Genomic DNA, 27,907 nt, shown 5'->3' on the forward strand with positions numbered 1-27,907 from the left:
ACCCTCTTCCTCTTTATATGCCCTAGGAGGGAGGGTCTCACCCCGTGCTTAATTTGTAATGGAAGAGGTGCCAGGACTCAAGCAATTTTTTTACTTTCATAACTGATGCTGTCTTCTCTGGGTGGAGCTCATTAACCTGGCCTCATCTGTCTTCTTTCAAGGGTTGGGGACGTGTGTGCGTGTATTTCTGGGAGGCAGCCCTTCCTTTCCCCTTAGGCCCAGTTTTGAGCAAGGGTGTTTTTCAATTGTGTTAGCTCAAGGCTTAGCTTAATAACCTGACTGAAAAGCCCTGTTAATCCTTGTATAATGTAGGCAAACACAGAAGAGGGCCTGTTAGCGGGTGATAGTGTAGCCCAGTACCTCATCTAGAGCTGGGTTTTAAAGGTGTGAGCTTAGCCCATGCTAGAAAAATCTAATTCTGTATAGACAAGGCAAAGGGCATGCCTGATAGCACAGCTTCAGACATGTTAGTCTGTGTCCTCACTGGCATTAACAGAGTTTTTCAACTATGTTAAGCCAACCCGACTCAGCTAACATGACGGAAACCCCTCTCACCCTTTTACCCCCTCAAGACAGGGCCTTCGACCTGGTCTACACATAAGTTTTACTGGCATAGCTATGTTGGTCAAAGAGGGCGTGATTATTTTTTTTTTTACCAACATAACTATGACCACAAACGCCCTAGCGTGGACACAGTTAAACCAGCATAACTGCTCTAGCCAGAGGAACTCCATAAACGACGCCCGTATAAGGATTTTAATACCCATATAACTGTGGCCACACTGGAGCCTTTTGCTAGTAGTTTTATTGGCATAACCAAACCCTCCAAGTCAGGGGTGTCTCTGGGAGGTGCCTTGGACCATGTTCCCACACAGGGTGGGCAAGTAGCTGACTCTCCATAAGGCCCCCCTCACGGGGTGTGTACCCCTCTTCAGACAGGGGGCTCCAGGTCCCGTCAGAGGGGGGCGCCCCCCACCCTCTCTCTCTTCCCAGAGGGTCTCCCCCCGTGAGGGAGGTGCCCCCCTTACCCGCACAGCGGGGAGCGCGTTTCCTCAGCCAGCGCCTCAGGGCAGACGGGAGGGGCGGACCGATCCCGCCTCGCCGGCGTTGCCCCGGCGCCTCTCCATGACCCGGGGCTGCCCCGAGTCCCCTCACGCCCCGGTTCAGCGGGCACTATCCCCGACACCCCCGCCCCTTCTCCCGCCCCTGAGAGCGGAGCACTGACGCCCCGCGGGACTATTTCCCGAGGCGGCGGAGGGAGCCGGGCGCTGGGCCCCCGCGGGTATTTGTGACACCTCCGAGGCTCCCCATTCCCCCGGTGAAGGCCGAACCCAGCTCGGAGGCCTGAGGAGAAGGCGGTGGCGGGAGGTAAAGGTCAGCAGGGCTGGGGGCGCGGCCTGGGCGGGTCACTCGCTCCACCGCCCGGGGGCAGGAAGAGTCTGGGAGCCGAGTGGGTAACAGGGCGGGGGTCTCCTTTCAGCGGCCTAGGCCCGGGTGACTCCGGCGGGTGAGGGTCTCCTTCGGCGAGGGCGCGGGGTCGGGCGGGGGGGATGGTGGTGGGGGGCGGTTGGGCCGCGGTCTCTCGCGAGAGGTAGGCGGGGCCGGGGTGGCGCTGAGGAGACGCTGTAGCGGGGGCCCGGGCCGTCCGCTGGCTTGTCACAGCGCCTGAGGCTGCGGACTCGCTCGGGAGCCGGTAAAGGCCGCCGCGGGGCGAGCGGGGCGGCCTGACAGGCCCCGCAGAGGGTGACGGGGGCGGCCGGACAGGGGAGGCGGGCGCAAGGGGGCCGGGGAAGGCCCGACGGGAGGGGAGGGCCCTTCTGTCGGGATCCCTGCCCGCCGGCTGGCTCCGGGCTGAGCGGCCCCCGGTCGGCGCCCAGGCCGGGGAGTTGCCTGAGCGGGTGGGTCGGACGCGTGGGCCGCAGGCAGCCTCTGGTTCCTCGGCGTGCCCAGGAAGCGGCGGGGGCAGGGCGCTACCGGGCCCCGGGGCGGCGACGCTTTGCTCTGAGCTGGCGGGGGCTGGGTCTCTGCTGGGGGGCCGTGAAGGGAGCGGGCCCCTCTTTCCTCCTCCCGAGGCGGGCGGCGGCGCACTCGGAAGAAGGGGCCCGGTGGAGGGGAAGGGGCCCCGTCCGGGGGGGGGGTCCGGGCTCGGGAGAGAGGAACCTCCCCTCCGCTCCTTACATAACCGCCGTGCAGCGAAGCGCCCAGGTGCTGCTGGGGTGGCCGGCTGAGCGACACCCTCTGCACGCGGCGGGTTCTGCACGGGGGTGACCGCCTCAGAGACGGGGCTGAGCCCCGCGAAGGGATGGGCGGATCCTCCCGGCCCCCCGTGTGTGTGTGTGTGGCAAGGCTTGAGGGTAAAGGCCCGTTGACAGCCCGGGCGGATTCTTCTTTCCCTCCCCTCCCCGGTCGTAGTGATCCCACAGGAAGGGGGCTGAGTCCTAGTAAGCGCTTGATAGGCCTGGGCAGACTTTCCGTGATCTGCCACAGTGCCTCCCCGTGGTTTGGTGACACCCCAATAGAGGGTCAAGGTTTGACTCCTCCCACGTCCCGCTGTCTCCTCCCACATGCTGTGTCGCATTTCCCAGTCTTTACACCTTAAGTCCCATCTCTTATCCGTCTGAGTTTCTTCCAGACCCAGAAACAGTGACCTGACTACAGAAAATGGGTGTGGGCTGGGCGGAGGGGGTCTTTTGCACTGGTGCCTGGAAAGATGAGATTTTTAATGTACACCCTAGTGTGTTGAATCAGGCGATCTGATGAAGTAGACTCATTTCCCTGCTGGTGAAAGTGTTTTGTAGAACCAGAGCTCTTATTTACCTCTCCGGGGCTTGGCTGTTTGCAGGCTGAAGCTAGGAGGAAGCAGCAACAGCAGAGATGGCGCGGCTGGCTGCAGTTTGCAGAGACGGGGAAGAGGAATTTCCCTTCGAAAAGAGGCAGATCCCCCTCTACATAGATGACACCCTTACAGTGAGTGTCTGTTGTACAAGTGACACCTAATCTCTGTGTATCTAGCTGAGCACCTAGCAGTTACAACATAAACAGACGATATGTTGCAATTCCTAGGCGAGGCCTTTCTCTTTAGACATGCCTCTTAGGCTCCTCCTTTGAGTTCTCTCAATGCGATAATCTTTGGGAATTGGTAACGCTTAACGCAGCAATGCATTTTTCACCAGACTTCTTTAGAAAAATATAGGTGACAAAATCAGAAAATACTTGGTGCTTATTTGGGGCCCATGTATGTACAATTTCCAAGAAGTGGTAGGCATGTGTCTGTCTACCCAAAAGTAAGGCAAAGCAATCTTTAAATAATATAGGATTAATATAATCAGTGAATCATGAAACTCAGGTAACAAACGAGGCTGGCCAAATATAAGTGACATTTTAAAATAAGTGAGAAGAGGATTAAGTGGATTGGTGGTAAATTTGTGTTTAAAATAAAACAGTTTAGGGATGTTGATGATGTTTAGGTCCTGCATCAGAACATTGTCCTTTGTACAGTTCTCCTTGAATTGCTTGATGGTTTGGTTGTCCTGTCTCTCATTGCACTCTTCTAATGTTCAAAATCTACAGTCGTGTGATTTTTTTTTTTCTTCTTCTTCTTCTCCCCTCTTCCCTATCTGGTGAATGCAGTAAAATTAACTGAATGTAATTTGGGGGGCTTTGGTTTGGGATCCTCTTGGGTGTTTCACTGGAAGGTGCAAAAAAACCCATAATTAAAAACTGTGGCACAACGTGCCTATAGAGGAAGTGTCTTCCTAACCCTAGCTGGTCAGTATTTGCCTTATCCCTGAAGCATGAAACTTTATCCCTAATTTTATTTTTATCCAATCTAATGGAACTGTGGACAGTCTCATCCATATTAATGTCCTCTTTTTTTAATCCTATTAAGTTGTTGGCCTTGATCTATCTGGTGACAATGGATGATATATGTTTATTTCAGAGTAACAGCCGTGTTAGTCTGTATTCGCAAAAAGAAAAGGAGTACTTGTGGCACCTTAGAGACTAACCAATTTATTTGAGCATAAGCTTTCGTGAGCTACAGCTCACTTCATCGGATGCATACTGTGGAAAGTGTAGATCTTTTACACTTTCCACAGTATGCATCCGATGAAGTGAGCTGTAGCTCACGAAAGCTTATGCTCAAATAAATTGGTTAGTCTCTAAGGTGCCACAAGTACTCCTTTTCTTTATATGTTTATTATGCATTGTGTAAAAAGTTTCCTTTTATCTGTGTTAAATGCCTGTTTTTCTATTTTGGTGATTATCCTGGCTTGTATTATGAGATGATGAATAGGAGTGCCTGATGTGCTGTATTTTAGCTGTTAAGTATTTTGTATACGCATTTCTCCTCTCTGAACTAAATAGTTCAGTCTCTTCATATGGAAGGATATTCCTGCTTCTAAGCATTTGTTACCTCTCTAGACCTCTTGTATTTCTCCTGTGTCTTTTGAAGTATGACTAAAATGAAATACAGACTTACCAGGGAAGTCTTGCTGTTCTGCCTAAGTCACAATTTGGGTAATTTTAAATTTTGCTTACCTAAAATTCCTTCTTATTTTAGTGGCTGAAATATTTTTCTCTTCCTGTCCTAAACGGTTAGTGTTGTTCAGTGCCATCAGACTGTCATTGTGCTTTTAAACAAGAGGTAGGCTACAGTTATGATTGAAGAGGTTCCTGTGTATAGCTGTAAGTTGTTTTGTGATCCCTTTAGGTGAAAGGTATTTGTATAAGTACCATAATTCTCATTATATAGAGACATTACTATTGGTTCAGTCTCATTCTGTTACCACTATGGAGTCACAAAAAAATTTCACGTTTCTACATATGCTGGAAGCTCCTCTTTAACAGTTATGGGAATCGTAATTGGGTGGTCTCCTTGGGGTTTTTTTTGTTTTGTTTGCCCTAGGTCTTAAGTATCTATAATACTTTTTCAGATACTTAAGAAAAAGTAGTGCATGTTCTGCAGTTGTCTGCAGAGCTTAGCTCTAGTGCTTTAACTTTTAAATTTAAAAAAAAGTATCAAATGAGTGTTAATTTGATGTAAACAGGCTGGTAGTAACCCATCTAAAACTTAATTAAAAACATAGATGATTGAGAAGGTCTGCATCTGTGTAAGTCATTATGCAAACTTAAACTCTAACTGAAATTTAGAAACAAAGCATCAAAGTGACCCGAAATTGGTAAATGTGTGTTTGAACTAAAATGTGGTAGAAACTTCCTGCATCATCTAGGAATAATGATAAAGTGGCATAGACACTGTACAGATGCAGTATCATTTTGCCCCTTTAAATGAACAGTGCGCTAGCTTTTGTGTCCTGTCTTCTCATAAAGAGAAATTGCTGAAAGATTAAAATAATTTACCTTTTCAGTTTATGAAAATAACATACTCTATATGATTTGTAGAGGGATGGGTTTGATTTGGTACTGTGGGGACTTCCTCTTCCATTTCAGTACCTCAGGAACTGACTGGTTGCTGTTGCTCCTGTCCATAGAACTTCATCCAAAAGCTCCTGCCCATAGAACTTCATGCAAAAGCTTGATCTTTGACAGTTTCACTCTACCGTTCAGGAGCCTTGGAGGGCGTTCTCTGATGTTGGGGTGGAAGACAGAAATTACTTATTGGCCTTTCTTCACTAATGGCAGCAGATTGTTCTGGTACATAGCACATTCCCAGCTGGAGTATGATATCAACACTGACAAAGATTGTCAGTTTCAGGCAGCTGGTGGAAATTGCTATGTGCAGCATGATTGCATACCATATGTGGCATTAACTGGCAGAGAATATATGGGTGCAGGGAACAATTATTTATATTCCAGTAGCACCTACAGGTCTGAACCAGGTTAGCCCATTGTGTCAGGCACTATACAAACATAGTAAATGTAGGAAACCACAATCCTGCACCAAAAATGACATGCTGTTGCTCGCAAAGTGTTATGGACCACAGAGGCATGTAAAGTGGGACCAAAGGAGGGGCAAAAAAGAAGTAGAAACCATAAATGGCACAGGGTAGTAAAACAGAATCCTGTAAAGAATAGAATGAAGCATGCATGTTATAATGGGACAAAGGTGCTTTCAAGACTGGGAGAATAGATATTATCATTCAAGTAAACGTCTTTCTAGCTGAAAGAGTAGTATTGGCTGGCTCTAAAGGGAGATGCATCAGAGCTCTGGAGTTGGTTTCAGTGTTGTGGGGGAAGCAGAAGCAGAATGAGGATTTCAGAAGATTGCGCCCCTCTTCTCTAGCCAATTAACGAGGCAAAGCAGTTGGTGAAAAGGAAAATGGAAGCAAACTACTTCATTTTTAGAGTTGACATGTTAGTTCAGCTACTAGTCCAATTTAAAGGGACGGTAACAACAGACTTCTGTTAAATTACAGGGTTTTTTTCCCCTACACGTTAGCTCACTGAAACTGAATTTTAAAAATAAATTTGACTTCTCTGCATTTCTCTGTTAGAAAATGAAAATCGGTTAAGCAAACTTCACTTTTTTTTCTAGTCAGTCTTTCTTTGCCTCTCCATGGTGCAATTTGAAATGCAAACGCTGAAGCAGGTTTCTTGTTTAAAACAAGGATGTTTCTATCCAAAGGAAACAATTTTTTAAATAAAAATCTAAGTTTGGGACTGAATTTGAACTGGTGTGGGTCCTGATTCCATAAAGAGCTCTGTGCAGGTTGATCCTTACTTACTTTAGTGGGGCTCTGTGAAGACTCAATGATCCATGCTCCTGGAGCCAGGTGTAGCATCAGGGCTTCAGTTCTTTCAGTAGTTATAATCAGCTGGGTTGGAACGTTCTCTGCAAGGTTGTTAAATGAAATTAAAGCCCATAGGTAATAAGAGGAAGAAATTTAGCTATAGTTATTTGGTAAGCTACTAGAGTAAGAGTGGAATTGTAATATGTTTACATTTTTTTTAAGTAAATGGTGTTTAAATTAAAGGTACACAAAACTTGGACTGTCTGCAAAAGATTAACAGATTAGTTTTCTGCATCTCCTCTGTTATCTGTTATACACATTGGAGGAACTGTGAAGAGACGTATCTTAATTGTACCTATGAAGGAGTCCAGTTCTGTATGTCTTGTGGAATGGGATGAAGGCAAGGAATAGCAATTTGAATACTAAAGGAAGAGACTTGTGTTTTCTTAACTGCAGCTGGTAAAATGTTTTTTTTTTATTGTTCCAGACAAAATATTTATGCACCCTTGTTAAAATGGTAGAACAGAATTGCCTACTGAAACTCCCAATCCATGATGTGATACTGAAATTTAAAATAATACTAACTGGATTGAGGGAACTTGCACTTTGTAAACAAGAAAATATTTTGCTGGGTTTTTGGGTGCAAAATAGATTTTAGTGCTTTTCATTATTTAAACAGTCGTGTTGTTTGACTCTCTGTTAGCAAATGGCACCATAAGTGAATACCAAATCACCTTATTTTTCCATCTTTTGGCTTCCATGGTGCATAAGTAATTAGGCAAGAAATAGTATGAAATATTGTACCAATTATCACATAGCTCTGTGGATTTAACATCTTGCTTTGAACCACTTGAGAATTGCACCTACAGTCATCCAAAGCAATGTAAATGCCTTTGGAATACCTTGTTAAATTAATATTTTCTTAAAATTGATACTTTGCAAGAATAGACTGTGAAGTGATTAAACTGTCGTACACGTGTTTCCATAACTTTTTTTTTTCTGTAGTTGAACTATTGGATCACTTTATATAATGCCTTGCAATAATGTGTGGTGGGTTTTTTTGTTTGTTTTTAATTGAAGCACTTCTTCAAATATTGTAGATCAGGGTTCTGAACCTTTTTCTTTCCGAGCCCCCCCACAACATGCTATAAAAACTCCACGGCCCACCTGTGCCACAACTACTGGTTTTCTGCATATAAAAGTCAGAGTTGGTGTTAGCGGGTAGCAAGCAGGGCAGTTTCCTGGGGGTCCCCATGAAACTATGTTTGGCTTTAGCTTCAGATGGTGGGGCTCAGGGCCCTGGACTTCCACCCCATGTGATGGGGCTTCAGCTTTCTGCCCTGGGCCCCAGCATGTCTAACACTGACCCTGCTTGGTGGACCCCCTGAAACTTGCTCGCGGCTCCCCAGACCCCGGTTGAGAACCACTTTTGTAGATCATATTAGTAACATCAATATTGCTGTCTAACCTAATGATTGTTGCCACTTCCTAAAGAAATGTTTTAGAAAAGCACATGTTCTAAAGTGTCTTCTAAAACAGCAAGACAAAGTTGAATGCTTTGCTGACCATTCTGATACCTCTGTATGGAGTACTCTTACATTTAAAGCTTCCATTATTGTAATGTGAGAAGAATGAGGGGATTCAACAGGCAACTGTACATGGATTTTTTTTTTTAAAGGAAGTAGAATAAAGTCAGGTCTGGATTATGTTTGAATTTTTGTGTTCTGAGAGGTTATTTTTTCTTGTTTAGATGGTGATGGAATTTCCTGATAATGTGCTAAACCTTGATGGACATCAGAATAATGGTGCACAATTAAAGCAGTTCATTCAGGTAAGACACAATCCTTAACTTCCTGTCAGTTTGAAAAATCCATTTGCCAGATTTTACTTTCTCTGGTTACTTGCTTTATGGTACGTACTTCTTCAAAGCTGTATCGGTCACCATGTTGATAAAGTACATTGCTAGCTTGATGTGCAGTGAAATGTGTCTTAGGCACTAGCACCAAAAGACACTGGATACATTACGCTTTTGTCCCATTGCAATTGCTGCTCCTTTATTTACACTCTCTTCTTTCCAAAGATGAAGTACCATGTTATTTAAAACAGAACTTTTAGCAAAGTGACATCTGGTTGTCAGTGTGTATTTGTGTATTATACTTTACAGAAACTGTGATTCCTAATTCTATTTTAATCCATTATTTGGTTTCAGGATGCTGCTAATCTGTTTGTTCAATTATAAATAAATTTGTCACTTCTGAACATAAGGTGCCTGCAACTACTTCCAAGGCAGGGGTGAATGCACTAATTTATAGTATGGTTAACAGTGGGATTCTAAAAAAGCAAATTTGTGGTTCTCACAATTTTTGGTGTGGAAAACTGTATGTTAATGAAGTTGGCTTTTTGGGGTGAGGGGGATATCCTGTCTCTCTCTTTTTATTCTACTTCCTTTAGGCTGGGGTTGTCAGCAGTAGACAAAGTAGCTTCTTTCAATATTGTACTTTAGTTTTAACTGTGGTATTTCTGACACAGATGCTGCATGTAAAACATTGCTATGCAAGATAATTGCACTGTTTCTTCTGCTGTTGGTCAAGTATTGAGTAGAATTGCGGCATAGCATCATCACTGCTACACTGTTGCTTTATTTATCTCTGACATTTTGGTAATATTTTTATGTTGGTATTCCTTTAAAGACTTCTATCTATCTGGATTTTTTACTTTTGTTTCAAGTAACAATAGAAGATTAGTAACATATTTTTTTTTAAAATGCTTTCCCACATTCATACCCCCAACTTGTGCTTTGATATCTGTTTGTATGGTCAGTTTCACTGACCACAGGGAAGAGAGAAACATGCTGTGTTGGCTTTTTTTGGTTTTGTTTTTTTTCTTAAACAGGTGTTCAGGCTCCTGAAACTATATAAATGTAATTGAAAGATGAGGGGCTCTTTAATGTTATAGGTGTTAAAATCAAAGTCTGAAAGTTGTATCCCACATTCAGTAAATGATTATTAAGCAAAATGTTTGTTGCCAAGAAATGGTACACACTCCATTAAGTTATTAACTTTTTAATATGAAATTGCATGTAGCTTTCAAGAAAAAAATCCTTAGGTGTGGCCTGAATTCTTAATAGGAGGACTTCAAATCTCACTCCCCCCCCCCCCCCCCAAAAAAAAAAAAAAAGATATTTAACTTGACGGTAGTGAGCTGGTGACCTGAAATTTTGGGGCTGCAGACAGTATCCACTAAGGAATTTTGAAAGGAAACCTCTGTGAAAGTCTAGAATTCTATAATAAACAACTTAAAAATCAACCCTTTAGAAATATTAATTCATTGCATCTCTCTCTTTTTCTCTCTCTCTCTCTCTCTCTCTCTCTCTCTCAGCGACATAGTATGCTTAAACAGCAGGATCTAAATATTGCCATGATGGTGACATCGCGTGAAGTCTTGAGTGCACTTTCTCAGCTTGTCCCATGTGTTGGCTGTCGTCGTAGTGTGGAACGTCTGTTTTCCCAGCTCGTTGAGTCTGGAAATCCAGCACTTGAGCCCCTTACGGTAGGGCCAAAGGGAGTCCTTTCTGTAACTCGAAGCTGTATGACTGATGCAAAGAAGCTTTATACTCTATTTTATGTGCATGGGTAAGTTTAACTTCTTAGTGATGTATCAAAGTGCAGTCACTCGGCTTATTCTTTCCATGCCCCTTTCTGAAAGAAATAAGCTAACTTCTGCATGTATGTTTTGCTTAGTTTTCTTGTTGCAGATACGAACGTATTATTGGCACTGTGATCAGATGCTAATTAACTCAAAAGCAAAGCTGAACTGGAAATTGTGTGATCTGTTAAACTATTAAAGTTTAAACTAGCTAATCTTTCAGATGACAAGTTGAATTTGTTGCTTTTTCCAGTTGTGAAAAGGATTCAGAATTAGTATTAAGATTCTTAGCCAATGGCTTCCAAGTGGCCATATGTGACTTTCGTTGGCATGTCTAGAGGAAGGATGCTTGCAGTAGAACAGGATTTTCCTTTTTCTCTAGATTGTAAACATTAAAACAAATGATATTTTCTTACCATTTTATACTACAGTAAGTTTGCGCGTGGGATGAGAGGAAGGAATGCTTTAGTGTAGGAAAGGTTGGACTTAGTAGGCACAGAAGAAGCTTTGTTTTCTATCGATAAAGACATAAATGTGTCTGGATGGCATATTGGACTGTGATTCGTATTGCTTGCTAGAATGGTTGGTTGGGAAAATGCCTACTGCCCTCCCCTCCTTTACCTGAAACATTTTATAGGCAAAGGCAATAATGAAAGCAGGAAAAAGAAAAGCTTAGAGTTAATAAAGGAGTGGCACAGTATTTGTATCTCTGATAGTGTCTGTAACAGGCTGTCTTCATTTAATTTTCGCTGGATAATCTTGTAAAGATTTGTTTGCAAAATTGTAACTTTAATTTTAAAACTGATTTCTGAAATGTGTCTACATAGGTCCAAATTAAATGATATGATAGATGCAATTCCAAAAAGTAAGAAGAACAAGAGATGTCAATTGCACTCCCTTGACACGCACAAGCCAAAACCTTTGGGGTAAGTTAAGAGAACTTGGATACTATGTCAGTAAAGTATATTGTGTACATTTAAAATCTAAAAATGTTCAAAGAACAGAATTATAGATGAGTATTATTTCCACAATTTGTTGTTATGAAGAGATACTGAAAATTCTGTAGGTTTATCTGAATTTTGTAGGCAGAGAGGTGGGGGGCCAGCAATATACAGTATGGAACTGCATGCATAGGTCCAAAACCCTTTTAGCAGCCTCGCAAAAGCAAAATTTTATAGCTATAAAACTGTGTTGAAGGTCGTATTCCACTGCTGTAACTTCATGTCTGTGAACTTTGAGAGTAGAAATCTTCACCAGAAAAATCTGATTTGAAGACTTTGAATGGCCCCATCTATATTGGCTTTCAAACCATATTTTAAAAAGCGCATATATATATTTTAAACATGTATAGCATTGTGGATGGAGCTAAACTAGTGTGCAGCTGTTCTTAAATATGGTTGGAAAGTCAGCATAGATGAACACTTGCAGAGAATAGAGCAAAGTCTGTCTTTCACTTAAACAGTGGAAACTTATAGCTCTCTCACACTTACTGTTATTTTTACAAGCCAATTTACTGGCGGGGGGTTCGGTCTGCTGTCAAACTGAAACAATTGTACAGTGGTGTGAACCTCATTATGTTAGCTCAATGTTAATTTGAAACCCAGATATGTTCACTTATCCAGTCCACTTAACCACTACTGAAAAATCCAACCAATGCATGTACATCTTAAACGTAGTGATATTTTTATATTGTTAGCTTGAAACGATATTTCATAATGGGTATAGTCAACATTTTTTAATTTGACAATTCTTTGCTGATTTTGGAATGGGGGGGTGTCACTTTTTTGTTATCTTCACAAAAAATTGCATAATTATGAAAATTGTGAGGAAAATCCCCTCTTTTACCAGGTCTTTCCTAGGACTAGCGCCATAAGCTCTGAAGCCGGGACTGTCATTATCTTATATTCGTAAAGGTTTACATAATGGGGTCCCAGACTTATTGGAATCTATGCATTACTATAATTTAAATGTTAAATAAGTCTTTATATACGCAAATAGCTAACTGTTGTACAGAACATTCCGATAATTGTTTTCTACTGTCCTGCAAATCTGAGCTAAAAAAGTGTTTGTTTATATTGCTGTCAGCTAGTGTGGTGGACTCCTGTGATAGGTTTTTTATGGATTATAATACTTGTTTAAAGCAATAGTCAGTTTGGTTCAGTAAGCTCAGTATTTTGGGGCAAAACTACTTGCCCGAAAATATAAAAGTTGAAAATCTGGGAGTAGCAACATGCAGGATCGCGATCTAGGGTGACCAGATGAGATGGACAAAATATCGGAACACATGGGGGAAGCAAAAAAAAAAAAAAAAAAAAAAAAAAAAGGCGGCCAGAGCCGAGCTGCTGAAGCGCAAAAAAAAAAAAAACCCCAAAAACGCCGGAGCAGCCAAAGCTGCAATATCAGGACAAATTTTTTATCGGGATGTCTGGTCACCCTATCGCAATCATATCAATTTGGGGATAGCAACATGCGGAATAACAGTTGTATCTACTTCCCCATGTCCAATCCTGTGGGTATTTCAGGTGGGATGTGGCGTTATTGCAGTTTTCTACTGCCTCCATCCTAACAAATATGATGTCAGTATCAAATGAACGAAGACAAACTGTTCTGAGTGGCTCATTCTGTTGTCACAGTTCCTCTGCCCAGGTAGCTGTTCTCACATCAACTTGAAATATTTTCTCTCTAACGTGACCACTGAATCTTCTTCTTAATAAACAATTAGGCCTAACTTAGTCCCCAAGCCCTTGGTCAGAGCTCTGATGTGTATGTTAATGCATATTAGTAGCCCTGATTCTCTTAATGTAGTCTACTGAATTGCTAATCGTTTTTTTTATCACGGCTGTTTGCTTTATGTGGCTGGATTTTTTTGACCCCGTGGAAAGAATTGAGGGGGGCGTGGAAACAAATAAAACCACAGTTCCTTTGTGGGGGGGATCATGATACTAACATTACAGTTGCAAACCACCATTCTGTCAGCTCTGCTTCTATGTTGTATCTCTTTCCCTTTGTCTGGTCTATTTAGGTGATGATATCTTCAGCACAGCGACTGTCTTTCATGTGTGTGGGTTTTGTTTTTTTTTTTGTTTTTTTTTTTTTTGTACAGTATCTAGCACTGCAGGGTCTCATTCTTGGTTGGCCCCTAGGCACTGCTGGTAATCAAAAGAGAATGTGTAATAAAGATAAATTAGATCAGTTTTCATGTGTTTAATTGTGCTTGTAGAAGCTTTCTCTAAGTCTTTCATACATCTGTGTGAAAGTGTGCAAGATTCATTGACTGCAGATTTTATGAATAAACATGTTTTGAATTGAATATATAGTATGTTAGTATAAATAGACTCAAGTCTAGTTAACCATATCATTTATTCAAAATGTGATGCCATAATATTTGACTCATTTGGACTGTGCAGAGCTTGAAGTATTAAAAATGCCTAAAATTCATTAGTTCCCTCCACCATCATAGGCGTGTACACACTTCAAAATGTAGTTGGTTTTTATACTGTAAAATTTACTAGTTGGCTGCTGCTATGACATCTTGCCATTCATGTTGTCTGTCTTGTTTCCATATTAGGTGGTGGTCTTTTGATTTTAAAAACAATTCAAGCAAATAAATAAGATATACTGAATCTCTAGTTGGGTGGGATTTACTTTGCTAAGTTGAATGGTGTAATAACAGGGACTGCAAGGGATGTAAATGTAACTAAGCCCGGGTCTACACTACGCACTTACGTTGATATAATCCCCTGAGCAAGGGAGGTATACCAACTGAATTCCCCCTGTACACAGCACTATGTTGATAGGAAGTCTTCTCCCGTTGACATAGCTACTGTCTCTCTGGGAGATGGAGTACCTACTGTCGGCATAGGTAGCATCTTCAAAGCGCTACCGTGGCGCAGCTGCAGTGCTGCAAGTGTAGACAAGCCCTTAATTAGTAAAAGAGAAATTCTTAGAAAATCTTGTGATCAAAAGTATAAGACTAAGTGAAACAAAGATCCAATATAGTCAATGCTGGAGTTGCAGAACATACCCTTCAGAATACTGCAGCATGAGTTAAGGAAAAGGAGAGTGCATATGTGTTTACAAATATGTATAGGGAGATGAAGACATTACTCCATTTTAGCTTTTCCTTCAGAAGTCCAAATGAAAGCATGAATTTATCTGATCTGATGGTTTTGGAGGGAATAACTGAGGATTAGTAGGGGGCAAATAACCTAACTTTTTTCAAGACTAAACTTAAGTTCGTGGAGGGGATGCTATGATGCAGTTGCCTACAATGGCATGTCGCTCGTGCAGTTGCTATTAGTAAACAACTCTGGGGGCTAGAGATGGGATAGTAAATGGGGAGAACTTTGAGTTCCTCGAGAATTCTTTCCCAGGTGTCCGTTTGGTGGGTCTTTCCCACATGCTCAAGATCTAACTGATCGCCCTATTTGAGGTCAGGAAGGAATTTTCCCTAGTTCAGACTGGCAGAGACCCTGGGTTTTTTGTTGTGTATTTTTTTGTTTGTTTGTTTGATCTTCCTCTAGAGTTTGGAAGCTTGCTTGTTTGAACTAGAGTAAATGGTAGACTCTTTGTAACTTGAAGTCTAGATCATGAGTTGAAGATTTCACTAACTCACCCAGAGGTTATGGGCCTATTACAGGAGTGGGTGGGATGAGGTTCTGGGCAATGTGCAGGAGGTCAGACTATATGATCATGATGGTCCCTTCTGGCCTTATAAAGTCTATGTAAATGTTATCCCTCATTGGAATGTATAGGAACCTTGTCAGTATCAGTTGTGCTCTGTCTTTGGCAGAGTAAACAACAACATGTCAGAGCTTGATCAGAAGTTTCAGGTTGTGGGACAAACTTTTTTTTTTTTTTTTAACACTAACTTCTCTTTCATTTATGATGTCCATTCTCTGAGAGGCTGGGTAGGAGGAGGGAAATAAAATTGATACTGTTTTTTGTTTTAAACTCCGTATGTCTTGAACTTGAGATAATAGTAGCTAGTCGTTAGTTCCATCTCTGACTAGATTAAATATTTCAATAAAGAGAAATATAATTGGTAGTACACACTGTTTTGTGGCAAAAACAGAGGCATAGAAGCTAGAGTAATATAGTAAATCCAGGGGAATATGACAACTTTAGTCTTTTGCATGTTGATTTCTGTAAGATGAATCCTCAAAAGCCGCTTTTTCTCTAATAAATGAATATATATCTTATTCTCAGGTTGAATCAGACCAAAGAGGATTATGAAACAGAATGGTTCTTACATGAACATAATTAAAATTTTGCCTTAGCTCTCTCAACTCGCATTTTATATATATCTATATATATTTCTATAGTATGCAAATTGAGGCTTCCAACTCTCAGATAATGCTGTATGTAGTCAACGTGTGTAGGCAGTTTAAATTACATGGCTTGCGGTTTGCTTAAAATATACTGTTCAATATAGTACTGCATATACTATTATATATTGCAGAAATCATCAGGTACTAGCAATATTGCTATCAACTAAATCTGCAGTTTTGAATGAAGGCAAATGTATTAATAGCTTAACTGAGGAGATGGGATAGAATTTACGTGTGTCTCCAAGAGTAAATTGTTGTGAATGATCTTCAGAGTAACTTCTGACTGATTTTATTTTTCCTTTGCAAGAAGCCTTGCCTTTAAATAAGATAATCACAGCTTTGCATTATGCATATTATATATAAGATTTAACATGGAGTTTTAATTTGTTTTCAATAACATACTAAATTTGTAGTTTTAATTACAAATAGTCAACTACTGTGGTTATTGGCTGACAAGTAGTTAGGAGCCTATAGTCATACCATCTATTGAATTGTAAAAAGCATATCATTATTGTGTTCCCTTTGGGGCTCAGAAGATAACTTAGACTCCACTTCAAGTCTTAAGGATTATTTACACTTGGAAACTTTATCAAAAGAACTGTTCTAAAATAGTTATTTTTGACAAAAGCCCCAGTGTGGACCTTTTAGGCCTGGTCTACACCTAAAACTTAGGTAGACCTAGCTGTATCTCTTAGGACTATGAAAAAAATTCACTCCTTGTGCAACATACGTTGTCCCACTTTGACGGAAGAATTTTTCTGTTGACATAGTTGCCACCTCTCAACAGGGTGGATTTACTAGTGATCGAAAATCCTTTCTGTTGTCGTAGTGAGTGTCCACACTACAGCGGCATAGCTGCAGCTGTGCTGCTGTAGTGCTTGTGTAGTGTTGACATACCCTTATTTTGGAATAAGCATGTCCTTTTCTGATTTAGATTCGTCCTTTTCGTCCATAGGCATATTAATGCTGGAATTTATACAGAAATAAATTTTCCAGGGTAATTGTTTCCAAATCGCTATTTCGGTAAACTTCCAAGAGTCAGCAAGCCCTTGAGTAAAAGTGAATTGTTTTTCTTCTCTGCCATACAACTGATAACTCTTTCAGCAAATGTATGCTGTTTAAGAAACTGAAATATGGTGTTTTAGCTTTGAACTTGAAGTAGTTGATGGTATTGAAGCATGTCTTAATTTCAGATTGCAAACTAAATATCAATTTGCTGTGGAAATAAAGATTGTAGATACTTTACTTGAAAAGTAGTACTTGATTTTGGGGGTGGGGGAAATGTTACCTACAACTTGTCATTGAGATCATGATTCTTGCAGAAAACAAATTCCATTTGATAGTCCTTGTCACTGATTTTATGGAAGAATAATAATTTTTCTGGGACGTGCAATGCTTTCCTGTATCTTGGAATATATAGGATTCAAACTAAATTAGCTACTGTAGGATTTTGATAGCATGTTTCAGGAAAACATTGTAGTTTACTCTAGACGTTATATAGCTGTAATTTTTTTTTAATACTATGCTACAGTGAAGGGAGCAATAGCACACTCAGTACAGAGAAATTAGGTGCAGATAAGAAAAATAGTGAAGACAACAGGAAGGAGAGCAAATGTAGGATCACTTTCCACTATGGACCTTTCCAGGGAGCTGCCAGGTAAAATAATTAAAGAAAAATAACACTACTGCTTTCCTTTCTTTCTTTCTTTCTTTTTCTCTCTCAAAAGAAACTAATGTGCAGTTTTTGTTTTTAATTAGTATGTTATGTTTCTTTCTGCAGGGGTTGTTGGATGGATGTGTGGGAACTCATGTCCCAAGAATGCAGGGATGAAGTCGTTTTAATTGATTCTAGTTGTCTTTTAGAAACATTAGAAACATATCTGCGAAAACACAGGTAAGTTAAGGGAATTAAAATGTTTTTTACACTTTATACCTTACATATTGGGGATTCTCTCATGAAACAAAGTATATAAAGAATACAGTTTGACGTTAAAGGTCAATTGAAAAGGTCTTTGTTAAGCTCTGACAATTTTGCAGAGCTCTGCAATAGTTGATGAGACACCAAAAAACAAGATGTACTCTTTGGTTGCTTGATAGTAATAATGCGTCATAGCAGGAGAAATGTAGAACCCTAAGATCAGGCCTTAGCTTACTTTTCACTTATGATTTTTAGCTAGTACAACACTGTAACTTGTATCTTAATTCTAGCTACATAGTCACTTGAGATATGAAATGGCATTCTTTTTTTTAATATATTTCCTTTCCCATTTAATAAAGATTGTGGAAGTCTTATTTGCAACTATTAAACTATCGTGGCAGCTATTAGAAAAATATCAGAGGCAGTTGACTTATCTGAGGCATCAGCATTTGATTTGATGTAAACTATTCTCAGAAGATAACTTAAGAATCAAACTCCACGTGTTTACACGCTGTGCCCCTTTTTATTGAGTTTGATTGAAGAGTATGAGCAGTACTTCCAAAACTATTTCTTGATCTGAGAGAATATTAGATTCCTTACAGTGGCTACATTAATGTGCTATAATTGACCTTTTTAACTTGCTCTTGTAACTTAGTCTCACAATTTAATCAAAATGTAGTAACAAGGCAATGCCTGGATAGAACTTCAGACCATTATTTTAACTTTCTAGATTGAGTGTATTTAAAGCAAAACAATGGTAAAAGTTTCTCAATACTGTTTCCTGTTATACTTTTAAAAGAGCAGGTAAAAATCAACCATATTTAACCATCAAAATATGCCTATGTTTTATGTATTAAGTTTAATAAAAACAGTATTTCCAGTGTTGTTTGACATTTTAGGTCCTTGATACCATATTACACTTTGTAAAAAGTGTTTAGTTTACCCCTTGCATTAGAAAAATATATGAAGTAATTCTTTCCTAAATGTGCAATTTCTGCATTTTTTTTTTTTTTTTTTAACAACGTATACTTCTCTTAGTCCAATTGATCTGTGGATCAGCCGGCTGGCTGTTATAGCTGTATATTTCCAAAAAGGTTCAATAAAAACTTGTTGTGCCATAATATTTATGGGACCCGTTCAGCAAACTTAAGAATTGCTTTCCATTTAGAATTAACCGTCTTAATTTGGAATTACTTTTATGCTTACACTTTTAAAATAACAATGAGAACAAAACCAGCGAAAGCAAGGGTGTTCGGTTAGGGTTGCTATAGCATCTAAATTATTTTTAATATTTTAAAGTTCTTAATGATCCTTTGGCACCATTATCTCTAGTGCGTAGGAAAATATAGGACAGTGTTTTTTTAATATTCTGGTCAGTGTGGCAACTGGTGAGTGTGCACTAAATCACAACTGCACATGCATGGCAGCTGTCTTACCAAATTAAATTCTTTACCTTACAACAATCCAAAGGCACCAATATGTATTATGAGAAAAGAAAACCTTAAAATTCATAGGAACAGAGTGTTTGATAAAACTAATCAAACATCTGTCTGTCACAAACAGCTTAAGTCTTTTTACAAAATTCAAAATAGTCTTCAGTTGGCAGTATGCCTAATATAATATGTTACTGGAACTTGGATAAATATTTCTATTTTCCCTCACTTGACCACATAAAAATAGGATATAAATGGGCCACTGCTTAGCAATTGAAACGTGGTTGACTTATAAAATATTGTCTCTTTCAGTAGATAAAGCAATTTTTGTGGGGGGGTTAGCGCGGAAATACAACACCATACAACCCAAAGTTGACATAAGTAGGCATGCAACTTTTCAGAATTTAAAACTGAACTAGGCGCACATTGAGTTTGGACCATAGAATTTTTTCCGTAGCTGTCAGTCATTTGAATAATTAAAGCCTTGAATAGCAATATTACTTCTCAAAATGGTTTTAAGCTTGGTTGCATTTTTTTAGATTTAGCACTTTTCTAAAAGTGAATAATGCACTTCACAGCTAGTTGAAAGCCCTTAGTGCACTGTTTTATGACACACTTAAGGTGAATTAGATACCTTGTATAACTACACATCTTTGTGCAGCTACTTGCACACATTTTATTTGTTTAATATGTACACTTTGCTGTAGTAAAATCTAAGGCACTAAAGTAGTTTATAATGGAAATACTGATCTTATGCAGCACATACTAGGTAAGAATGTATTCTTTGATGTCTCCCATTATTCACTGTAGTTACTTAAAACATTCTGAAGTCGCCTTAAAGTCACTTACAATGTGCCATAGATGGAAAAATAATTTTAAAGGTACAGGAATTGTTGTGCTGGCTTGGACCAGTGATTCACCTGGTCCAATATCTTGCAGGAATCTCCGTAATAGATAATATGGAATAATCTGTCCCTAGGGGAAGTTTCTTCCTAATGCTAGCAGTTTGTGGTTGGTTTATGCCCTAAAGTATGAAAGGTCATATTAACAACTTCATTATATTATAAAATCTATTATATACTTTGGATATTATCAATGTAAGTCTTTTTAACTTTTTTGTTTGAAATATCTTAACTTATAGTGGTTTAGTTTAATAAATGTAATATGCACGGTTATATTCCTAAATGACACTTATAATGGTATTAAACTCTGTTCTAAATTGCTACTTCAATAAGAATACTCACTTCTTCTTTTTTTTTTTTTTTTTTTTTTTAATTTTATTTTAATACAGGTTTTGCACTGACTGCAAAAATAAAGTGCTTCGGGCATACAATATTCTTATTGGTGAACTAGACTGCAGCAAAGAAAAGGGATATTGTGCTGCACTTTATGAGGGTTTGCGTTGTTGTCCACATGAACGTCATATACATGTATGCTGTGAAACAGACTTCATTGCGCATCTTTTGGGTCGAGCTGAACCAGAGTTTGCAGGAGGGTATGAGTATGTAATTTGCTAGAATGGGCTATCTAGCGCTTTGCTTCTTTATTTTATTTCTGAACATATGTTGCAAGAGTGATGATTAATATTTTCTGCCTCTGCTGCATAATGGATTTTTAGATGTAACCATTTGTGTTTGATCTATACCTTCATGATGATGTTTCAAAGCAGTGAACATTTCATTAATCTCTTGGCTCATTTAAATCTATAAGCAAAATTGTAAGAAATTGTTAAATGCCTTGAAATTAATTTGTTCACTCGTTAGGGCTGCCTTGCTTTCCCATTGAGGTGTTCAAGATATGTGAAATAGAACGGGAATCCTGAGTGAAAGTTTTACTGAGTAATTTTATATATATAAAATCCATAATTTAAAGATTAATGTAGCCACTGTCCTAAAATCTTCCACTGGTAATATAGTTCTGAACTTGAATAACTTAGACTTTTCCTCACTGTTGTGTGCATTGTGAGAAAAGCAGAAGCATGCTGTTACAAATACTTGTTTTTAATAGATAATGGTTTATAAACTGGTACTGGGATACAGTTGCTTTATTGCAAGGTAGGTAATTCGTAAACTTGCATTCACCTTTTTTGAAAGATGTTATAAACATTTTGTTTCCTACTTTCTCTCTTAAAGGTGCAACTAAAATTCTCACTAGACTATAAACTAGATAGACGATAAATCCTAGAAAATCAAATGTTTAACTGTGCCCTACTGACATTCAGAATTATAACAAAGCTCTTGCAATATCCCTCCACCAGTAGAAATCATGTACTGGTGGGATAACTCCCCTCGAAAGCCATAGAATGGTAGATGCAATGCAGCCTTAAGGTGCTGTGCACAGGTGAACATGTCATGAGAGCAATTGATGCAGCTTCAGATTTTTGTTCTGGTCCCTTGTATTTTGCATTTGCATGCGGCACAGCAGAACTCTCTACAGTCATTACTGTCATTATGCAAATGTCTCTTCAGATTTTTATCTTCTGTAGAAATGTTCACATTCAGCTGCCTTAAATGTACAGTAAATAGATTCTGTTGACTTTCTTAATGAAAGGAATAGTTTATTACTGTGCATATCTCTACATCAATACATTGTTCATCATAATCCAAACCAACTCAGTATAATCTCGTTCCAGACGAAGGGAAAGGCATGCTAAGACAATAGACATAGCCCAAGAAGAGGTTTTAACTTGCCTGGGTATTCATCTTTATGAAAGACTACACCGAATTTGGCAAAAGCTACGGGCTGAAGAGCAGACATGGCAGATGCTTTTTTACCTTGGTGTTGATGCTTTACGCAAGAGTTTTGAGGTAAAAATGGGTGGCTATTTTAAAGTCTTATGACTGAGCAGTTAAACTAAAGGTTTTCTAAATTAACTATTAACTTATAAAAATTATCTAATTCTTCACCATTTATGATTTTCATTGTGACATGAAATGCAGCTTCGACAATGGGACAAACACCCATTATTTTATTTTCCAGTCCAGTGCTGCTGTATGCAGGACTCTCCACAGTGAACTAGGTCACAGGGACATGGTGAAATCTTCTCTATGCTACAGGTTTTAGCTATGCTGTAATAAGGTTACCTTATTTAGTTTTAACTATGGTGAAGAATTGGAAGGATGGGGAAGCCTTTGAATTACAAATGCTATAGCAAAATGCCTACATTCAAACAAAACTGCGTTCACTGGAAACTTCCAAGTACTTGGGGGAAGGGGAGAACCTACAATACCTAAATTTGGGTTAGAACCTTATCTGAGTGTCCTTTTAACATTTACTCACTCATGATCTCATGCATCCTTCAGTGCCTTTGACACTAAAATTCCAGTATTTTTATTGGAATAGTTCTGTCTTCCCCATCTTGTATATTATATGGTTTTTCTTTTTTGCTGGTTCCTTTTCATAATGACTGTTCTGTGTCCAAAATCTTTATGAACAAGTTTAAAGAAAAAAAAAAAGATGAAAATCCCCATTGGGTGAAGTTTTAACTAGATTAAGGCTCAACTTGTTCCCACCTTATAACCTCACAAAACATTTTGTAAGAATTTTTTGTTGTTGCTATAGATGTGGCTCTGAATTACCAGTGCTTTGCATTTCCAATTCCCTAATGAGGGAGCTGCTTTAAAAAACACAGCTATCGGGGAGCCTGATTTTTAGTCATAACGTGACAGGCTTTTTTATTTTGCAAAACCTAAAACCTTTGTTTTCCAATATGTTAAAACACACGGTTGAAAATTAAAATCTTCCTGTGATTTTTTTCGAAGGACTGGTCTACAAGGGGAAGTTATACCAGGTAGGATGTAAATATAAACCATTATAGTGAGACTGGTATAACTCCCCAAAGCTTGTGTTGCTTTGGAAGTGGTTTAAGCTTAACCAAGAAAAGCCACTCTTATTCCAAGATGAGTGTCCACATAGGGAGTTATGTTTTGTCAAAGTTCCCATATATGCAAGCCCTTACTGTGATATTCTTAACTCTAAATACATTCGCAAAAAGAAAAGGAGTACTTGTGGCACCTTAGAGACTAACCAATTTATTTGAGCATGAGCTTTCGTGAGCTACAGCTCACTTCATCGGATACATACTGTGGAAATCCGATGAAGTGAGCTGTAGCTCACGAAAGCTCATGCTCAAATAAATTGGTTAGTCTCTAAGGTGCCACAAGTACTCCTTTTCTTTTTGCGAATACAGACTAACACGGCTGTTACTCTGAAATCTAAATACATTATGGAAGATTCTGATGTTTTTTTAAGGGTTTAGATTTCTCATCTTGCTGATGCTCCAGGCAGCTATATCCATGAGAATACTGCTATGTCTTTATCTGTATTGCAATAGTACCGTAATTATTTAAACAGAACATTTTTCCAAATCAATTTTCTTGCTTTACTCTTCCACTTTTCACTTTGGACAAGGAACATTCACAAATCTGTTTCACTAATGTTTGTTTTCAGGTTTTCAATGCTGCAAAGCTAAGCTTATGATTTCTTTCCACTTACATTTCTTGAAATAATTAAAATCATTTAATAAAATTTATATTGATGCATTTTTATTCATAAGTCTTCTAGGAGCATCCTTCCCAAAAATCTAAATTTGGGGCCACATTTGAATCGACAGTTTTCCTTAAGCACTGGGAGTGATCGTGCTATGATGGACTCAAAGGCACTTTGAGTCAAACTACTTACCAGTATATCCTTTTTATTGCCCTTTCTGTTTTATAAATGGAGAAGCTAAAGTTTAGCTTTAACTCCTTTAAACAGGCTTTGAATTTTATTAACAGATGGCTGTGGAAAAAGTGCAGGGTATTAGTCGATTGGAACAACTCTGTGAAGAGTTTTCAGAAGAGGAAAGAGTACGAGAACTTAAACAAGAGAAGAAGCGCCAAAAACGGAAGAATAGGCGGAAAAATAAGTGTGTGTGTGAGATTCCTGCTCCCTTACAGGCAACAGAAGAGAAAGAAATAAGTCAGGAGAAGGTAAATATTGCTGATCAATTGGTTTAACAGTTTCTGTTGCTATTGATTAACTAATTTTGAGTTAATAACACTCTGCGTTCTCGTGTTCATCACGTTGTTGGACTCTGCAGTGCTTTTTTTTTTTTAATTTAATTTATTTTTATTGAGGGACTAACTTTTTTTTTTTTTTTTTTTTTTTTTTTTTTTTTTTAAAGCGTCTCTGTAAGGAAACTTCTTTAGAATAGTTTTGCCTTCTTGTAAAGGAATAGTTTTCAAACAAGAACTCTGATTTATGGAATTACTAAATCTAACTCTGGTTATTTGAATAAGTAGTAATCTAATTTTTTTTAAAAAGATGACTTAACTAAAGAGAACATCAGGTTTTGCATGCTACTCAAAGACAAGTACCACCAATGATGGCCTTTTATAAAGAGACTAAGGGTATGCCTACACTTTAATTAAACGCTTGCAGCTGGCTGATGTCAGCTGACTTGAGCTTGCGGGCTTGGGCTGAGGGACTGTAAAATTGCAGTGTAGATGTTTGGGCTAGTGCACAAACCCAAGCACTGGGATCCCAGCCCGAGCCCTGCAATCCCAAGTCAGCTGACATAGGCCAGCCACGGGTGTTTAATTGCAGTGTAGACACACCATAAAGTACTCTTCCTTACAATGGCTTCAAGTTCTGTGCTGCTGAATCTAGCTATCAGTAAATGTACCTATTATTGAAGTAAGTTCTTTGAACTGTTGGAACAGGGTTCTCCATGGCCACGTTCTGGGAAAGAAAGGATGTATTATTATTTAAGTTTGATATTTTGCTTTTTGAAGTGATACAAGCAATATGATATTTAACAGCCTTATCTGACCACAGTAGTTTCTCTTGTGGTAGGACTATCCTTTCTAGAGATTTAAAGAAAGCAGAAATAGACCAGCGTTATCAGCTGGCTGGTGATTTCAACACTTGTGTACCTCTCTTGGTTTTGTTTTAAGGAAAACGCAGACTTCATGGACAATAGTTGCAAAGCCTGTGGTAGTACAGAAGATACTAGCAGTTGTGTAGAAGTAATTGTTACCAACGAAAGCACTTCATGTACCTGTCCCAGTAGTGGCACTCTTTTGGGCTCGCCTAAAATAAAGAAAGGTATGTTAAACTCCTTTTTTATAAGTGGTTATTCGGAAAACATTTTAATGTAGGGTGAGGGAAGATATTTTCAGACACTCTCTTTTGAAAAAATAGTTGGAAGAAGTAAGAGAATATGAACTAAAAATTTAAGAGCTTCTTGTTTGTAGAGCCCTAACTAAAGAACCTATAACTTAACTGCTGTAGATTACAGTAACTTCTCATTTCATCTCAGGTTTATCTCCACATTGTAATGGTAGTGATTGCGGCTATTCATCTAGCATGGAGGGCAGTGAAACGGGATCTCGGGAGGGTTCAGATGTAGCCTGCACTGAAGGCATTTGTAACCATGACGAAAATGGTAGGTTCAGCAAGAACTTAATGTTAACATTATCTTAGTGTATAGAAAGCATAGAAAATGTGTTTGAGAGAGGAAATCAACTGTCTTTCACAGGTGATGAGTCATGTGTCCACGGCTGTGAGGATAAAGAGGAGGATGGGGATAGTTGTGTGGAATGTTGGGCTAATTCTGAAGAGAATAACACAAAAGGCAAAAACAAAAAGAAGAAAAAGAAAAGCAAAACGTTGAAGTGTGAGAACGAGCATGTAAGGACAACTGCTTGCTTTAGAATTCTAACTTAGTTATGCATGTATTGTAAAATAATTATTGCAGATTACCCAATTTGGATTGTGGCTAATGCTACAGGTATAAGCAAGATGGTGTGGGTTTTTCATCTCCCTCCTTCCCTCCACTTTCTCATTCAAAAAAATCTTTGAAGCAAGTATCAGATTAAGTCTTGAAAAAAGTCTCTTTATTCATCAGCTACCTATACACTTTAGTAGTGCATTTTTCCCTTATGCCCTCTCCTCCTCTTCCTGAATACCTCAACCCTGTTCAGGTGGGAGACACCTGTGATAGGCTAGTTATCTCCATGGTCCCGTAATCAATAATACATAGGTGAAGGTAGTAAACTAGCATACCAAGTGCCCATTTCCCGTCACCTGAAGTATTCAGCATTTGAACTGGCCTTCTCTACCCCCTTTCTAAATACTGCTTTGTGGAATTGTTTTTGTGAGGAAATACTGTCCGGGGTGTCTACCAAATCGTCATATCCCAATCGTGAAATCAATTCAATATTACAGGTTTAAAAAAAAAAAAAAAAACTTCCAGTAATCCATTGTAAATTATCTTAACTCTTTGATTCAGAAGCGTGGAAGTTGTATTGCGGACCCGAGTAGCCGGGAGACCTCAGGAAATACCGTGTGCAGAGAGTTTCCCCTTGACAAGCCCAGAGACCCCCAGGCTGAAAGCTGCTGCAGCTCAGAAAAAAATGGGCAGCAGCTGCCTTGGTTTGACCCCAGGAAAAAGGTGTCACGATTTGCAGAGTCTACAGAACCCTCTCTTGCTCCTGACTCGGGAAAGGGCGCCAAGAGCTTAGTGGAACTCCTTGTAAGTAACCGTTTGTTTTGAAGGCATAGGTTTGTAGCCTGCTGCTCTGAATCTTTGGTGCTAGGGATAGGTTCTGAGGAATTCCAACTCTGTATGTGGTATGCTAAGGCTTGGTACAGGGAAGAGGTAAGTGGAGATGCTCCTCATACCTTGTTCCCGGTGTTCTGTGTTGGTGAGACAGCCTTGTGGGAGACGTCTCATTCTAATTTTTGAGTAAGTTGAGTCAGTGGAATAATAGTGGCAGAATGGCAATCTTGTAAAGAAGATGTGTGCACCATCTGTGCTCTTGTGGAGCATGCTAGTGCCAGCACAGGTTTTCTCAGACCATTTCCCCCTTTTTTTTTTTCATTGATCTGCATCGCTCCTTATTTTGAAAGTTCCATATTAATGCCGTGATCTTTCACCTGAAAACAGAATAACACTCTAAAGCGAAACAGTGCTGCTGCTTAATTTTGCCAGAGTTCAATGCTGAGTAGACACCGCATGTAGCAAAGCATTGTGAATCAAACCCAGATCACTGGGCTAGCTAGTTAGGACTTATGTGTTGCCACCATGTGACAATTATTCTTTGGTCAGAGCAACTGTAAACTTTGAACAACACTGTACATAGGTATGAAACTTGAACTGGAGACACTGTCATTTTACAAATTAGAGAATGTGCAATGTTGGAAGAGCAATGTTCATATTTTTAATTATCTTTTTTTCCTTTGTAGGATGAATCTGAATGCACTTCTGATGAGGAAATCTTTATCTCACAAGACGAAATACAGTCATTTATGGCAAACAACAAGTCTTTTTACAGCAATAGAGAACAGTACCGACAGCATCTGAAGGAGAAATTTAATAAATACTGCCGCTTAAATGATCACAAGAGGCCCATTTGTAGTGGTTGGTTGACAACGGCTGGAGCGAACTAAATACAATAAAATAGCTCTCTTTCATTGAAATCCTCAAGATGACTACTGCGCCTTCTCTTTCAAAACCTTAATTTAGTGACTTACGGCAAAATTTTATCTTAAAATCAATGTGATCCTTTTTCTTTCTTTTTTTTTTTTTTTTGGTGGGGAGATTGGTGGAGGTGATTTTGTTAATTTTGATCTTTCTTCAGGCTTGTTTCTTTAGTTGAGTAGCTGTGCAAGCCTCTCATAATTTATGCCATCTCTTTTCATTACATGTTTCTCTTACTGTGAGACTTACAAAAAGCAACCTAGTGGCAAAGTAATGTTGTACCTATAATTCTGTACAGAATGACAATGAGCTGAATATAAGATTTTACAAATAGACATCCATTTGCAAAATGTTTTGGATGTAATATGTTAAAGCGCAATGTGCAAAATTTAAATAAAGAATATTTATTAATATGCATAGTAAAA

The 27,907-nt window shown here is 39.3% G+C and overlaps 1 protein-coding gene across 14 annotated transcripts; it reads left to right on the forward strand.

The window, feature by feature from the left end:
• Nucleotides 1–1,229: 1,229 nt before the first annotated feature.
• GGNBP2 (gametogenetin binding protein 2) lies at nucleotides 1,230–27,907 on the forward strand. 14 transcript variants are annotated; one of them, XM_037880139.1, is made up of 15 exons: nucleotides 1,384–1,507; nucleotides 2,843–2,967; nucleotides 8,443–8,523; nucleotides 10,071–10,324; nucleotides 11,165–11,263; nucleotides 17,199–17,324; nucleotides 17,448–17,561; nucleotides 20,310–20,519; nucleotides 21,651–21,825; nucleotides 23,794–23,988; nucleotides 24,955–25,105; nucleotides 25,320–25,445; nucleotides 25,539–25,690; nucleotides 26,292–26,534; nucleotides 27,248–27,907. In XM_037880139.1, the coding sequence occupies exons 2-15, from the start codon at nucleotides 2,875–2,877 to the stop codon at nucleotides 27,449–27,451; spliced, it is 2,223 nt and encodes a 740-aa protein (XP_037736067.1). In that variant the 5' UTR covers nucleotides 1,384–1,507; nucleotides 2,843–2,874; the 3' UTR covers nucleotides 27,452–27,907. The 14 variants fall into 14 exon arrangements, with proteins under 14 accessions (XP_043387378.1, XP_043387379.1, XP_037736071.1 ...); XM_043531438.1 differs by having other exon boundaries at nucleotides 1,476–1,494; XM_043531439.1 differs by lacking the exon at nucleotides 1,384–1,507 and adding an exon at nucleotides 1,586–1,693 and having other exon boundaries at nucleotides 20,310–20,513.

The sequence above is a fragment of the Chelonia mydas genome, chromosome 17 (genome assembly GCF_015237465.2).
Source record: "Chelonia mydas isolate rCheMyd1 chromosome 17, rCheMyd1.pri.v2, whole genome shotgun sequence".
NCBI classification, from domain to species: domain Eukaryota; kingdom Metazoa; phylum Chordata; order Testudines; family Cheloniidae; genus Chelonia; species Chelonia mydas.